Source organism: Plectropomus leopardus, chromosome 7, assembly GCF_008729295.1.
Source record: "Plectropomus leopardus isolate mb chromosome 7, YSFRI_Pleo_2.0, whole genome shotgun sequence".
Lineage (NCBI taxonomy): Eukaryota > Metazoa > Chordata > Actinopteri > Perciformes > Serranidae > Plectropomus > Plectropomus leopardus.
In genome coordinates, this window is record NC_056469.1 from 1,218,941 (window position 1) to 1,234,304 (window position 15,364).

The window sequence follows — 15,364 nt, forward strand, 5'->3', positions numbered from 1 at the left end:
TAGATTCCCTGCATTTCAATCGTTTAGTTCATTTAATGAAACCATGAGCACCAAAGTATCATTCATTTACCACAAAACTGCCATGGTAAACAATAGATTCGAAAAAAGTTGTGATTCCCTCCCTCTCAAGTGGTTGTTAAGTCTGAACATATGTCCATTCCTTGATTATATTGTCCTTGGGTACGTAAGGGTCCCCTGATCAAAGAATCAAAACAGTTTTTCATTAAAAGTATTCCAAGTTGTGAGTTGTTTTAACAGAAGTTCTGTGGTTTTAGGCTTATGCCTTGCACTGTCCTCTCTCTCTCTCTCTCTCTCTCTCTCGCTCTCCCTTGCTCTCTCTCCTATACAAGTCATATTTATACAATTTGATAGTGGGCTATATTCCAGCCATGCAAAAGTCATGTAAGAGTAGTAAATTACTTACAGGGAGTAACCATACCAAAAACTATTCAATTATCTGCTTCAGCTGCAGGTTGCAGCTTCCCAACCTAGTAACCCCATCCATAAATTGCAATCCAAAAATATTCCATAGCCAAATGAACATGACAACTTGAATGTTTGGCTAATGAGAACTGTGAGATGCTGAAATGAGGTCATGGGCAGTTATGGTTGAGAAGCTGCAACCTGCAGCTGAAACAGATAATTGAATAGTTTTTGGTATGGATAAGAGCCCCTCTGAAACCCAGAATCATTTTCTTATCCAAACAATCATCATACACAAACAGTTGATGAACAGGAAATCACTGCTACAAGGAGTCATATGATTGTATGCATGGCAGTATGGTCATCCATACAATTCACTGAAGGCTGATTGGACAGCCTCTTGCAATTGCAATTGCAAATTTTATTCAGTCCTGGGGAGGCTGCATCATTCTACTCCATGTAGGTTTTTTCCCACCTATTTTGAGTGTTTCAGTAAATCCTTTCAGTAAGTGTTGTTTAAAGAAAGAAATAGGAAATAGGTTGCTCATTTGATTTTAAAACAGACTTTTTATACTGGCTAGTTTTATTGTACATTAATGGTATTTGTGTGTGTGGAATATTGGCAAGAGCATAGGTAGCAGCATTTCCACAGGCTTTAACCCACTCCTCTATTTCCTTTTCTCTTTGCCTGTGTCATTCCTGCTTCGTTTTGTTTTTGTCTCTCTGGCACCGCCAAGTGAGAAGGGTATCTCCGAGTGTGAAGTGCTCCCTCCTCCACTCCTTGCTGAAAGCACCCTGCAGTAGCAGCATGGTAATTCTGCTCCTCTATCTTTCCTCTGCATCATGTTTACCTAGCAACAAGCATCACCCGCGGCTGGCCATCCCATTGGTCATTTGAAAACGCACCGGGGACCAATGGCAGGGCTGTTGCCATGGTACAGTGTATAGTTGCCGGGTGGAATTTTGCTGCAAGGCACGTGAGTCTCAGAGTCTGCTTGCCTCCTCGCACTGCCGTTGTAATCTCCGCTGTCTGGTCGTTAGTACAGCTGAATGTGATTTGGTGGAAGCTTGTCAGTAATTCTGTGAAGGGAAATAATACTAATCAGTAATATAGGCAGAGAAATGCGCTTCACAACTATCAACAGACAGAGAGACACGAGAAGCGACTGAGCAGACGACAGGGAGCGATAGTCCGCCGGTAGGAAGCTGTTTTCTGCTACAGCAATATGCTGTATCACTACCGAACCATGGACTGGAGCACGAGCTACAGCGATCATTACCAGATTTAGTGTTTGAAATCAAAGAAAGGCAAAATCAAAAAAAGACATGAAGACATAAAAAATAAGCTATTATTTTTCAGTGAGTTTTTTAATTGCTTTAAAAAAAGAAATAAAAAACAAAGCTCTGAAAGACAAATGCATTTTAAAAAAATAATGGTTTATGTTGTGACAACTTCTAGCACAAAATAGCTTTAACCCTTTGAAACCTCCAAGAAAAATACCTGAAAGTTATTTAAAATTGAAACACAAAACAAAGAAAAGAAAAAAAACCTGGAAAAAGCACCTAAAATGATAATAACTCTAAAAGATAATTGTAAGTTTGTAATTATGATAATTATGAATGCAATTTTTCCCTAGCTGTTTTTTTTCCCCAAGACATTTTCCCAAGCTTTTAAAAAATAATTTTCTAAATCTATTAATTTCTTGCAATAAATGCGGAACATTTCTTACAAAGTTGGTCATTGCCTTCTTTCACATGTTTTTGAAATAAACCACACCAATTTGCTCAGGGTTTAAATACCTGAGAAACACGTCTGATAACGTGATGTTGCTCCAGGCTTCAAAGGGTTAAACACATGGAATGATAATTCATAATATGCATTAATGTTCATTTTATTTATTACCGCAAATTGCTGCTGTCTCGGGATAGTATATGTATTGCTGTAACTGCTGCCCACATTTAAATCCAAGTTTGAAATGTGCCATTAAAACTTTGATTGAATAACAGTATATGATTTGAAATAATTTCCGTTGTGAAACTGGTAAGTCTTTTCAATAAAATAAAATTTCTATACAGGACACTGAGTCATCATGTATTTTGTACAGGAATTTAATAGTCACATTATTGGTTGAGTGATTTCCTCAATAGATATAAATGTTGCTTTATTCTTTCCACTACGGCTATTGTATTTTAACTCTTTGCCAGCAAAAACTCAACAGTCCCTTCAGAGAATCTACATAACAGTTTTGTCAGTCAGCTGTTGTTTGCACTATATGAATGTCCTTTCATCCCCAGCACACACATGCACACACACACACACACACACACACACACACACACACACACACACTTCACCTGTTGTTCATCTGTCTGTAATTGTGGAGCTAAGATAATTGTGGGGTTTGCATGGCATGATGGGAGTAGAAACGTTTTTCCTCAGTGCAAACATGTATAAACACAGTGGGCCAGTGGAAAGCTGACTGAGAGGGGTTAAGCTTCATCTCCTTGTCTCTCTGTCTTTCTGTGTGCCCAGACACCTTGTTGTTTCCTGTTTGTTGTGTATCTGATGGCATGTCTGCCCATGCAGAAATCTGCTTGACATAAAATCAAAATGAGTGTGAGTGCACAGGTGAACTGGGCTACACTTTGTGTCATATGCCTTCAGTCACTGCAGAGTCTAGATAGCTTTACACAGCCTTCTTTGTTGCACCTTTTCCTTTGACTGTTCAGGAGTGCTGCTTTATGTGTTTTTATGTGTCCTTTGAAGCACATACTTCAAGTTTTTATCCTTTGTTTACATTATATTCCCTGCTTACATGCCCTTGGATATGTTGATGAAAAGTCGATAGTGCAAACGTGACCTTTTAATCATCTCCGTTGAACATTTTAGTCATGAGATGAACAATTTAAACCAAACTAAAAATGTTAAGGTGAACATAATGTAGCAGGTACTGCCATTTGCTCATAAAGTCTATACTAAACTTGACCTAGAGTCAAGGTGAAAAAGACCAGTGCCCATGATGCTGTAGCTTTCTGCACATGCTAATAACATACTTTACTGAATAGTATATTTTTCTTGAGCCAACTAAACAGTCACAGTTTTGTAAGAAAAGACTATGTTACATACGTACAGAATACCTACACAAAATAAATGACAAACAGTTAATCAGTTAATTTATTGCCTGTTAACTGTGATGCTATTGGAGATGTGAATACAGTAGATGGGAGTTGATTTTTGTTTAATGAAAGTTGTCACTCACATGTCCTCATCATACATATTCATTTTATTCAACCTGTATTTTAACATTAGTCATGTTGACATCCAGTATTACTTTTATAAGAAAAACCTGGCTTCTCGTGCTTTTTGAAAAACTCTCCATACTGTCTCCTCCTTTGGTTTAGGGAAGAAACGCTGTTTAAAAAATGGTATCAGAGTGATTTTCAATCATCATCCACCTCCTGTATTAGCTGTAACTCAACTGAATTTGTAGCACTCGTTACCTTTTTCAGTTTTGGGATTTATTTCTGATCTCCTCTCTACGCTCCTTCATCGCAGCTAGCAAAGTCCAACTTCTGGTGTGGATGGACAGATCTTGCACTCTGCACCAAGAGCTGTCTTTAAAGCTTTTAATAGCCTACAGGACAAGTTCAGTTTTGTGTGAATCATAGTGGAGCCTCCAGGGTGGCAATCCCTCAGAGTCACCATAAACATGACACCACCTGTTGTCTTCCTATGGAACTCTGTGTGTGTGTGTGTGTGTGTGTGTGTGTGTGTGTGTGTGTGTGTCTTTTCCTTTGTGCCATGCTTTACATAATCCTGGCTCCCACTCAGACCCAGACCCAATCACTCTGAGCTGGGCATTAGGCATTTGTGAACAGACCGCCTGTAGTGATACATCTGCATATGATTACTGTGTTTGTGTACATTGCTGCTATGCTGTATTCCTCTATAATATGACTACTTGCTTGTTTATGGCATCAATTTAATGCAAGCTATAGCCTAACTACAGCATGTTATTAGGCCATGCTATCTTATTTTGGCTGTGGCTGGTCAGCTGTTTTACACTGTGTGGGAGTTTAGTAGTATAGTGATTTGAACCATGGCTTGTGGAGCCTGGAGCTTGAGAAGATTACTTAGAAAAGCTGCAAGAACTGAAGTCAAGGGGTTACTGTAAAGCCAGAATGTAGTCACTAAAGTTTCTGAGGTTTGCCTCAAAATTTAGCTCTGCTTTGCAAATTCTACCTATACACAGTGTAAATTCTGACAAGATGGTCCTCCTTAAAATAATCCTGAAAACCAAGTACCTTGAAAAGGTAAAGTAAATATAACTTTTAATCTCAATTCATGTTACTTTGTATCTAATGTTAAATTTACTTAAAATTTATCTGTACTTTACTTAATTTTGTGAAGTTGTTGCAACTTTAAAACGACAAGTGTTCTTTCTAAGCGCTAACAACTTCAGTAAACCAAGTTGGTCTAACTTAACTTGATCATGACAAAGAGGATTTGGCCAAGTTAGGAGATCTGTGAGTTCTGTTTTGTTAACAACAGAATACTAATGTGATTGATTAATTTGCAACCAGCAGAATACAAATATGTAGCTCAGTAAACTTGGTTTACTGAAGTTGCTAAAATTTTGAAAGATTTATTTAATGAAACGTGTCATTTTTAAGTTGCAACACCTTCACAAAATTAAATACATATAACTAGATTTTAAGTAAACTTAGCAATTAGATATAAAGTTAACATAAATTAAGACTTTTATTTATATTGACTTTAGGATTTTTTTTAGGAAATGTGTTTCCTAGATTAAAAAAAATAAAGTAAAATCAACCTTTTTCAGTTTTTACAGTGCAGTAAATTAAAGATTTCTAACTTACATTTTAACAATAAATTTGTACAAATGTGTTATTATTGCAGCTTACCATAATAAGGCATCATGTGCAGTGCTAGTATATTCTGGTATATATGGTGTTGTTGACAGTGTTATTGAAATTGTGTTCCAGCTGGATGTGCCTAGGTACAGTATTATCAGGGGGGAGCTTACCTTTGTACAGTAGGTAATTACAGTAAGCAAGCTTCAGTGGGCTTTTCACTGTCACTTCTTTTAATTACATATTAGTGACTGATTAATCTGCACAGGTTCAAGATAAAAATCACATGAAAAGAAAAATGTGACACACATTTGTGGTTGCTCTATGAGCTGTATTGGCTGGTAAATTTTCCTTTAAGGAGCAGTCAGCTGGTTTATGACACGGTTTGTGTGCGGAGCTGTTCCCAGGCAGCATTGTGCCTGATTTAGCCGGAATGCTCGGATAGCAACAGTAACAACTTTTAGCTTTGGCTGGTTTGTGTGGAGAAGTCCCACATCTCAGCTGTAGAGAGTCACTCAGTGACCATGTGCCCCGCTCTCTCCCCCGCTCCCCCGGCTGCATCTCCGCCCCCACCCCCTCTGTCTCCCCTCCCTCTTTCCATTTCTACCTGACATCTTCAAACTATTTCCGCGTCATTCCTGCCTCGCGCCGTTTGAAGAGACACTGGGAAACTAAGCCGAGCGCCCCTCCCACAGACCCGGCCGCTACCCAATCGCAGCCAAGGATGGGACTTTATGTAGCCAATGGCAGTGCAGCTGCCATCGCGTCGGGTAGCAACAGCGCCCATAGAGGGTGCGTGCTGAGTGAGGGTAGAGGCTGCGTTTACCCGAGCACACACAAGTTCAAACATTCTCAAAGACTCAATGAACAACACGAGGCTTTGTGTGGAACATGGTGGAATAAATGACCTCACAATTGTCCATTTGCTATTAGTGCACGTCTTTTATATTTGCCTGAGTTATATAAAATGTTATAAAAACGGATTCAATCAACATGGGTGCTGTCTGAAACTTCATCCACTGAAACTGTATTGATTGTTGCCGTTTAAATTGCAGCCTGTGTGTGAAGACATGCATTTGTCACAGAAGGAGAAACACAGTGCACATTATTAATACAGGCCTTTCCTGGTCCCCTCTCCACTCCCCTCCCTCCAGCCCAGCTCTCCATAACATTGCACAATGCTCTAACTCGAAGCACACCAGTTTATTAAACCCACAAATTGTATTTAGTTTTAAATTAAAGCAGTATTTTCTCTAACCTTTAGAAAATGTATTTATAATGTGGTTCTGCAGAGTTTCAGACCATTACACGTTAAAAAGTAATGCCAATTATTGACTTTGTAGGAAGTGGTTGTAAGTTAGCAACACGTTTGTTTTTTTCAGATCCATAAAACTATATAAGTGGTTGAAGTAAAGGTTGTCTATGTATGCGTGAATATAAAGTTCCAGTATATATATCCCGCTGTTACTATAAATGGCCAGGACAGCAGAGGTCTGCTCGGATCAGACTACTATGGACACAGGGAAGGTTACTGTCCCGCTAACTCACAGGCCTTGTTTATAACGGTCCCTAATCAGTCAGCATCTGACTTCTGTTTTATGTGAAGTTCCTCTCGAACTGTCCATAATGTCGCGTTTCCGTAGTGTGTGGGTATGTGCCCCGGTTTCAGCAGTACTTTATGAAGCTGCGCCAGACAGAGCAGCTCAGCCCCCCGCCACAGCAACATGGTATAGTCCCTATCGCAGGGTGGGGGAGCTGTGTGGGAGAGGAGCACAGATTCCGTCTAACGGAGAAGCACGGAAAGGGAAACGGGCGAGAAACATGAGTCGAAATCGCCCTTGCGAAGGTTTCCACCTTGAAGGAATAAAAAATCTCCCGCAGTTGTAAAAAGGACTTGTTGTAGAGGACTTGAACTGAGAGAGGGAGAGCGGAAGCGGGCGGCAGGAGAAGGCGCGTCAAGAAGCGATCAGTGCCGTCTGACAGACAGCTCAGGAACTTCACTGGATTTGGTTGCTTTCGTTTACTTTGATAAGAGGCTCGAGTTTTGGTTCGTTGCTGTTCAGACGTTGTCTGTGATTTAACTTGAGCGTGTTTACCTCAGAGGCGGACAATTTCCTGGATCGAGTTTGGTAAAGTGAAGGTACTATCGGAAAGTGGCAGTAGAATGCAGGCCGGCAGCCGCGCGCTCTGCGGGCTTCTTCAACACCGGGTACATTTGGCATGTGACCCCAAATACTGGATTTAAAGTTTTGTTCTTCAGCTTTATCCCCAGGAGAGAGAGCTTTGCAGTTGAGGTGCAGTGTCCCTGCTTGTAATGAGCCGTCACTGTGTTGGTCCGTGAGTGTGGATAACCAGTCGGAGGAACTTTTGTGCACACTCTGTGAAATCAACACGTTCCAGCGGACTGCTTTGTGTGTAACGTGTGTTTGTGCAACTGCTTGTTGTCACAGAAACCTCCTGTGTAGTGTACGGGGATTACATTATTGCCTGGCTTTTTAAAAGGGGCTCCTGTAAGGCCGGCAGAGGCCAGCCACCCTGTGCTGTCAGGCGGCTGAAGCGGAGCTGAGTGACCGCAGCACACGCACGCTCCGTGGAGCTGTGGCCGGACGGGCTCGGTGACATTGCGAGTGGAGGGCTGTGTGTGTCACTGGATTAATTTGAGTGGTAACATCACTCCACACTGCCGTACTCTGTCCACTGGCGAGGCCCCCACAAAGCGCCAGTAATTGGAGCTATTTTTAGCGGAAGGGATGGGGTAAAAGCAGGCAGTTGGAAACCCAACTCCCCTCCACCTCCTTCTCTTCCACCCCTTCTGTCACACTACCTCGCTCAGCCCACCTGGCAGTATGCTGGGCGAGCCTGGTTAGCACAAACTTGACTCACAACTAGTTAAGGTGTTTTACAACAAGTCTGGAAGAACACAGATTGGACAAACTTATTGTGCTGATTGATCTGTTGGAAACACACACTGACCATGGAGTCTTACTAACCTGGGAATACTATCTGTACTTTATTCTACTGGTTCAGGCTGTACTGGACACACATATCCTGTGCTGGATTACTACTAAAATGTCTGAAGTATTAGCTGTGCACTTTTGGTTAAACCTTCCCTGTAATAAGTGAACCTTTCATTAGCAAGTGAAGTCTATGCCTTTCCCCCGTGGACATTTAGTTCAAACTCTTCATCGGAGTGGCCAGTCATTTTAATGTAGAAGAAAGACCTACTTTTGAATACTTAAACTATCAGTCACCAGCACTCTGGAGTGCTCCAAACCTCCTGCACACAGAAAGAATGCATGAAACTGCCGAAACTAACGAAACAAAAAGCTAACCTGAATAACCAAATATTCTATTTCCCTTCATTCCCCATAGCCACAGAGATACAGAATATATATGTAGAATGAGAAATCTATATCTATAGTGTAACTTCACAGAAGACATAGATTACATCCTTTATATTTTTACTTCAGAGAGACAAGCTGCCTGTACACCAGTTGGTTGCCTTAGAAACCGCAGTCACAAAAAAGAGAGAGAAACAAGCCAGAGAAGACGGTGCCTTTTGATTGGTTGGTTGGTTTCCCACCATTTCAAGATTCATTGATTTAGTTGGATGTAAACTGTTAAAGCGAACTCTGGGATTGAAAACACATCTGATGACAGACTAAACAGCCACAAGCCCCAACCACCTGTCAGAGCGTGTTGATTGACAGTTATTTCCCTGCTGGATTGAGCAATTGCCAAGCATTTCCATGGTGATCACGTCATCATCTGTGGAGGACAAGAACGTGCCCTCTTGCAGAATGGTCCAAACAGAACCCTGGATCACCTCTGCCCTGCTGCGCAAGAACAAGAGTCAGTACACACACACACACACACACACACACACACACACACACACACATTCACGCAGTTCTATAGATAAAAACAGTGTAAACTATCTTCCTTACTTGAACAAGTGTGTGTGTGTTTGCAGTCATAGTAGTTTCCTTATACTTATGTTTCTGTGTTTGTATGTCTTTATGGTATGATAATTATTTTAGTTTCTGTCAGCAGTTTAAAGCAGTCTTAAAGTTCATATATATGATGGTTGTGTGTGTATGTATGTAATTATGATAACATGTTGCAGTGGCGCTGTGTGTCAGCATGTACTACTGTTGAGTTATAATGTTGAAGTTTGTAATGTGTGTGTGTGACAGTTTGGCTGTCTATCAACATGCTTCAGGCTGAAGTTAATGCTCAGAGTCCTGACTGCTCCTGGTCTGGACAGGCTCACGCTCCGTGCCGGTCAGTGTGACCTGCAGCAGGAAACAGCACTGTGGTCACACAGTGTGGCAGTTGTGGTCAGTCGGTTGGTTGCTCAGTCGGAGACAGCTGAGGGACAGTATGTGAGGATGCTGTCTGTGCTGAACTATCTGTGTTTGGCCATGATCAGACACACACACACACACACACACACACACACACACACACACACACACACACACATACGTGTTGCTTGTCACTTTGTTTGACTTACAATATGAATCTCTGCCTGTGGTTTCCAACAGGTGGTCACAGCCTTAAAGTGCATCTGGATCAATTTCGCCAATAAAAACAAAGTTTGAAGTGTTGCGAATTTCCATAACGGCTATTATCTTGCAACAAAGTGCAATAAGTCGGTCAGCTCTGCCTCTGCAGGCCAAATTTTTCTTGCCTACCTGTCCATTTACTGTTGCGTTTCTTCCACAGTCTACAATGCTCACAGCCTGGAGAAGCTAGCTTGCTCCACAACATTACCAAACACAAGTTTACACAGAATATGTTCAACTTGGTTGCACTAACTCTCAACACAGAAAACTCAGTATGTTTTCATAAAAAGAGATACTAACCTAGTGTTAAACCTATCTTGTAAAAGACCTGTCTTCATCATTTTTTGTTAAGCAGTAGCTGTCAACTTGCTCTGTACATTACGAATACTGTTACTGTTACACTTACATGTTCTAATGAAAATCATTGCAGAGGCTAAGTAAGCTGGCATTTGTTGAGAGTGCTGTTTAAAAGCTTTTAATGTTGTTTTTAAGCTTGGCTAAAGTGCTGAGTTTTTCACACTTTTAGGCCTCAGTTGCACTTCGATAGGATTTTCGATTCAGTGAAATATATTGAAGATGCAGCACAGTTAGTGAGTCTTCTCACAGCAAAGAGGTCCAGGGTTCAAATCCACACACAGGCAGAAGGGATGCAGGCAAATAATACTTAATTCTTTAGCATGTGTTTTGTTTGTGTGTGTTTGTGTGTGTGTGTGTGTGTGTGTGTGTGTGTGTGTGTGTGTGTGTGTGTGTGTGTGTGTGGACTGTGACCAGATACACAAGTGAGAATTTGCACATCTGAGGTTGGGTAATGTAGTTAATATGGGCTTACAGTATATTTGTCATCTCTGATGGAGATTACAGTTATTGTTGTGATGCATTTCATGCACATTTATTTGGTCATTTATTGACATGTTTTTACAATAAGTAAGAAATCCAGCTGGTTACCTCATTGTTCCGCCAGAGTTTGCGTTTGAAAGTCTTTCTTTCAGCGGTTGCTTTTTATGTTTTTTCTTGTCTTACAAATCTGGAATAAGTGTCGACAGACATGTGACTTTGTGTGTTCTTGTGACTTTGTGTTTGTGAGAAAACTTCAGGACAAAGCACACTTGCTTTATTTTTCCACACTGCATCATGGCAAATTTTCTCTACTTGATTGGACTTTATTTTTCTGTAAAGACATGCCAGTGTTAATAATTAATGCCAGTGCGTTTTGGAAATAAAAGAATACTGGGTTCACACTGTCATGGAAAACCAGGAATAGTCATGGAATTTCACGGTTTCATTTTTCAGTCCAAATTCAACCAATCCAGGCAAATTCTGCATGACCTTGCAATTATGTCCAATTACTCTAACTTTTCTGTATATTTAACCAATCATCGTAGTTTGCCATGGATTTGAAAATCATAGCAGTTCCCAGCATAACATAACCAAGCTCACTTCTTTGCACGGCGTGTAATGTTGTGGTGGACCACAAACAACATCAAATGACAAAAACTTTTTTACCACAACCACAAATAACACCTGGCTGAAATGTCAAGACAAATCACCATGTGAGACCAGTGCAGTTTTATTCTCACTGAAACAATTTGCCAACACTTTTTAAGTAGTTAACAGTGAAACTCTGCTTAGACAGCCTGATGAAAACACACTCAGAGAAAATCAATAATTATTACATGCAAACACGTGTATATGATACAAACTCATACAGAACTTGTCTAGTATAATGAAAGGTATTTTATTCCTGTTTGCCAGAAGTCCATGGCCCAGTTCCAACCGTCCCTGCTAAGCCCTGAGCACTGAATCCTCAGCGTCACCTGTGACATCACCAGAAGTGTGTGTGTGAGGGTTCCAAACATTGTTTAATGAATGAGATATCACTTTACGAAATTGTGTTCCCTGAACAAAAAATCTGAAACTGTATGAAGTTTTATGGGTGATTGTTGTTTACTTTCTGTTGATAAGATAAACAGGCATGTCACACTAAATCCTTGCATCGTCAACACAAACAACAAACACACATACAGAGAGTACACATACACATAGAGTTCTGCTTGTCAACGACAACATGACAGGTTATAACTTGAAGGAAAACTTGATCTTACTGAACCCATCCATGGTTTTTTTATTTTACTTTTTTTTTTTTTTTTACAAAAGAAACAACTTCCATGCAATGCCACTGTCATTGCTGTTTAATGTCACACTGTCATGCATCGTAGCTCTTTTAGTAAGCAAAGTCTGCAGAGCTGTGGACCTACACAAGGTGTGCATAAAGCGCTTAAAAAAGTCTGTGACAGAATCCTCAAATGCTCAGAGCTGTCCCACTGTGAAACCAGTGGGACAGCTCTGAGCATTTGAGTAGCTAAGGATGGGAATCAAGAACTGCTTCCAAATATTATCCATCAGAATTGTTTGACTCTGAGTTTATCAGTTTTTTCTATTTTTTGATGCTGAAAGGTTTTTTGTGACAACTGTGCATTGCAAAATGTGTGACATAAAACTAACGCCTCCAAGCTTCTAGAAACTTTCAACCAGAAGAAGTAATCGCAGACCGGAGGAAACAGTCCAAAGTGTGGCTTCTTTTCATGAAGAACTTCAAGTATGCTGCACGTACTATGCAAAAGTTGATCTGTGCGATGAATGAAATGAGCACAGTAGCACCTGTGCAGTGCAGCTCTACGCTGCCTGTGTGGGAGATGGAGCCGCTGCTTTGTTGAGGTGATGATTTGTGTGCCTGCTTGCGAGGTTACTTGATTGCATCCAAATATTCTCTTATTTCATCTACACCGTGTTCATACACAGATCATAAAACAGTTGCGTTGACGTTCAAAACCTGCATAGGCCTACTTACTTTTCCACACACAAAACCAAACAGGAATCAATAAAGAATCTGACCGATAAACAGAATCAATAGTGGTATTGGTATCAATAAAATCGTATTATTTATCATTGCTGGAGAAAGCCCTGAGCCCTCACTACTGAGTGTGAGCAAGTGGCAAAGTGTGTGAGTGTTAGGAGGGAAATTCAACTGGGCCTATGTGTCTGTCACAGCAGAAGCCCCAACTTATTCAGTACCTTTACATGATGTTAGAAAAATCAGATTATTGTTGTTGTATTATTTAGTCTGACTAAAACTGCACTTTTAAAATACTGGTAAGATACATGTCAACATGTTAGACTGAAATTGTACTATGTTGAAATTCTCAAAGTGGACTAACACAGCCAGATAATGTGGTTGGGGGTCTATTAACTCTTTCATGTATACGTTGCCACTGGAGCTGAACTGGCCTAGGTGTTATGGGCATGCTCCATAGTCCCTGCGCCGGGCTTTGACCCGGAAGTCGAACAGCATAAATTTGTAAAAGAAAGCTGGGAAAAATAAAAGAGGAAGAAGGGAAAAGAACTAAAGTGTAGAGTACTTACGAAATCTACAGTTCTGATAAGGTATCCATGTTTTCATATGTAGCCCATTTACAGCTTGCCTGCTTGTTTTGTATGTGATGTAATAGGTCAACCAGAAGAAGGTCCAATAGCAACCAGCTGAAAGGTAGCATAGCTCCACCCACTGTGGAGGAGTCGGACATACTTCCATCAATAAATCGATTCTCCCCCCGTGCTTGTATCCTGGGACAAGGACAGCAGTCCAATTAAATGGCCTAATTAAGCTATAACCATAGCTCCACTAAACTGTGCATGGAAACGTACTGATTGTGATAAAGTTATATTAAATATAAAGGAGCCATTGATTCAGACTTGAAGCTTCCTGCTTCATTCTGCATTCAATAAATGTGCAGTAATGTGAAAGTGCTTCTGTCATGGCTGTTGTTCTTGCCCTATTTTTTTGGTTCTTGTTCATCACTTTCTTCTTCTTGTGCCTCCGCCTCCTTCTACTCTTACTGCTACATCCACTCCCCCAATAAAATCTGCTCTCCCATGCATGAAGATAAACCAAACTTCCCTTAACTAAAACTTTTGGCCAATAGTCCAGATGTTGGCACAACAGCAACCATCTAAATTTTTAAAATTTGAAAATATGTAACAAGTCTTCACAACTTTCACCAAAGGTACCTCCAACTGAGCAGAATAGTTCAGATGCGTTGACCTGGCAGGAAACATGAAGTCCATCACACTTTTTCAGAAGAGGTACAACTTATCTCCTCTCAGATTTTCTACGCCCAGGCTGGTGCAGAACAAACTTTCTAATGCCTCCTCAGGCGTTGTGCTGTGTGGAGGAGAGACACATGCTTTTGAAGTATTAAGCTCTGGAAGTTAGTTATGATCTTGGCAGGTCTACTGATGGACCCACCTGTGTTTCTCTTTTGTCTTCATGATTCAATCGTGTTTGGTTCATGTTAGTGTCAGTGGTGATCAGTAAATGAAATACTGTGTGCATGTTGAGGCTGTCCTACCTCAGCATGACATCCCCCACCATCTCCAGCAGGACAGAGCTTTGTATGTTAGCTGGTTTGGTTATTGGACTTTTCTGCTGTCAGTGGCATTAACCAACAGGTTGTGTCCCAGCCCTTTTCCATAACAGCTGCTATATGCTGCATAGCTTGCGTGACAGGGACAGATCGCTTTTTTCATGTCAGTTTGCGCGCCTCCAGATCCAAAGAGTTTTTTTCCTACCGTGTATTTCTGAAACACTCATAGAAAGAAATACATTTTCCTTTTTTATTTAATCATATAGCACAGGCCTTGGTCACAGAGCCAGGCAGCACTCATCTCACTACACATGTTGTGTAGGGCACCACAAGTTCTGAAGGGCCCCGCCTCTCTGTCGTGTCAAAGCAGGTGTCAGTGTTTTTAATGAGAGGATGAAGCAGAACTATCCTCCAGGTCAAAGAAAGAGAAAAAAAAATCACCATGTGAATGAATTTTCCTCGCCGAAGTTTGATGTCAGCAAGTGATCACATTGAGTGGTCAATGGTCAGTGGCAGACACCACTCTTTGTGTGTCCTCCTTATTTGCTCCTCACTTCCAGGGCTGTTCTCTTACTGACATCATATGCACATGCACAAAATAAAAGTTATGTTTTTCCGCAGCAGCCTCTGTGGGGACCAGTCACAACTATATATGAATGTGATGGCACTCCTCACAGATGCACGTAACTTTAAAACAAGACAATAGTTATCCACAGTCTCAGTCAAGGTTTAGTTACCACCCCTGAGCAAAATGATCACATGACTAATGCACGATGGAAAACAATGGATGGACATTGCATCCATTGCAAAGATGCCATCTGCATCTTTTGTGCAGATGGATCGACATCTGCAAAAAGGAGTCCAATTTTATTCCTACAAAGTTATTTACATGGCTAATGAAGAGGACTATCCCACTAATACTCCTATTTAGATGCAACTGTACATACTCCGATTAACGTGCCCTAAGGTGTTGTTTATCACGTCAAAATATGGAAAAGTAGAACAGCTGTTGAACAGCCCTTGTCATTTTGCGTCTTTGCATCAAAATAGGAATTTTTCTTTGACAAAGTTTGAAAG

General features: G+C 40.8%; 1 protein-coding gene across 1 annotated transcript in view; it reads left to right on the forward strand.

Moving 5' to 3' along the window:
- The first annotated feature begins 7,061 nt into the window (after positions 1 to 7,061).
- The window catches only part of dyrk1b (dual-specificity tyrosine-(Y)-phosphorylation regulated kinase 1B), a 44,444-nt gene continuing 36,141 nt past the window's right edge, over positions 7,062 to 15,364 (forward strand). Inside the window, 1 exon segment of the mRNA XM_042489612.1 lies at positions 7,062 to 9,150. Coding sequence (XP_042345546.1) covers positions 9,048 to 9,150 — 103 coding nt within the window. The 5' untranslated portion in view covers positions 7,062 to 9,047.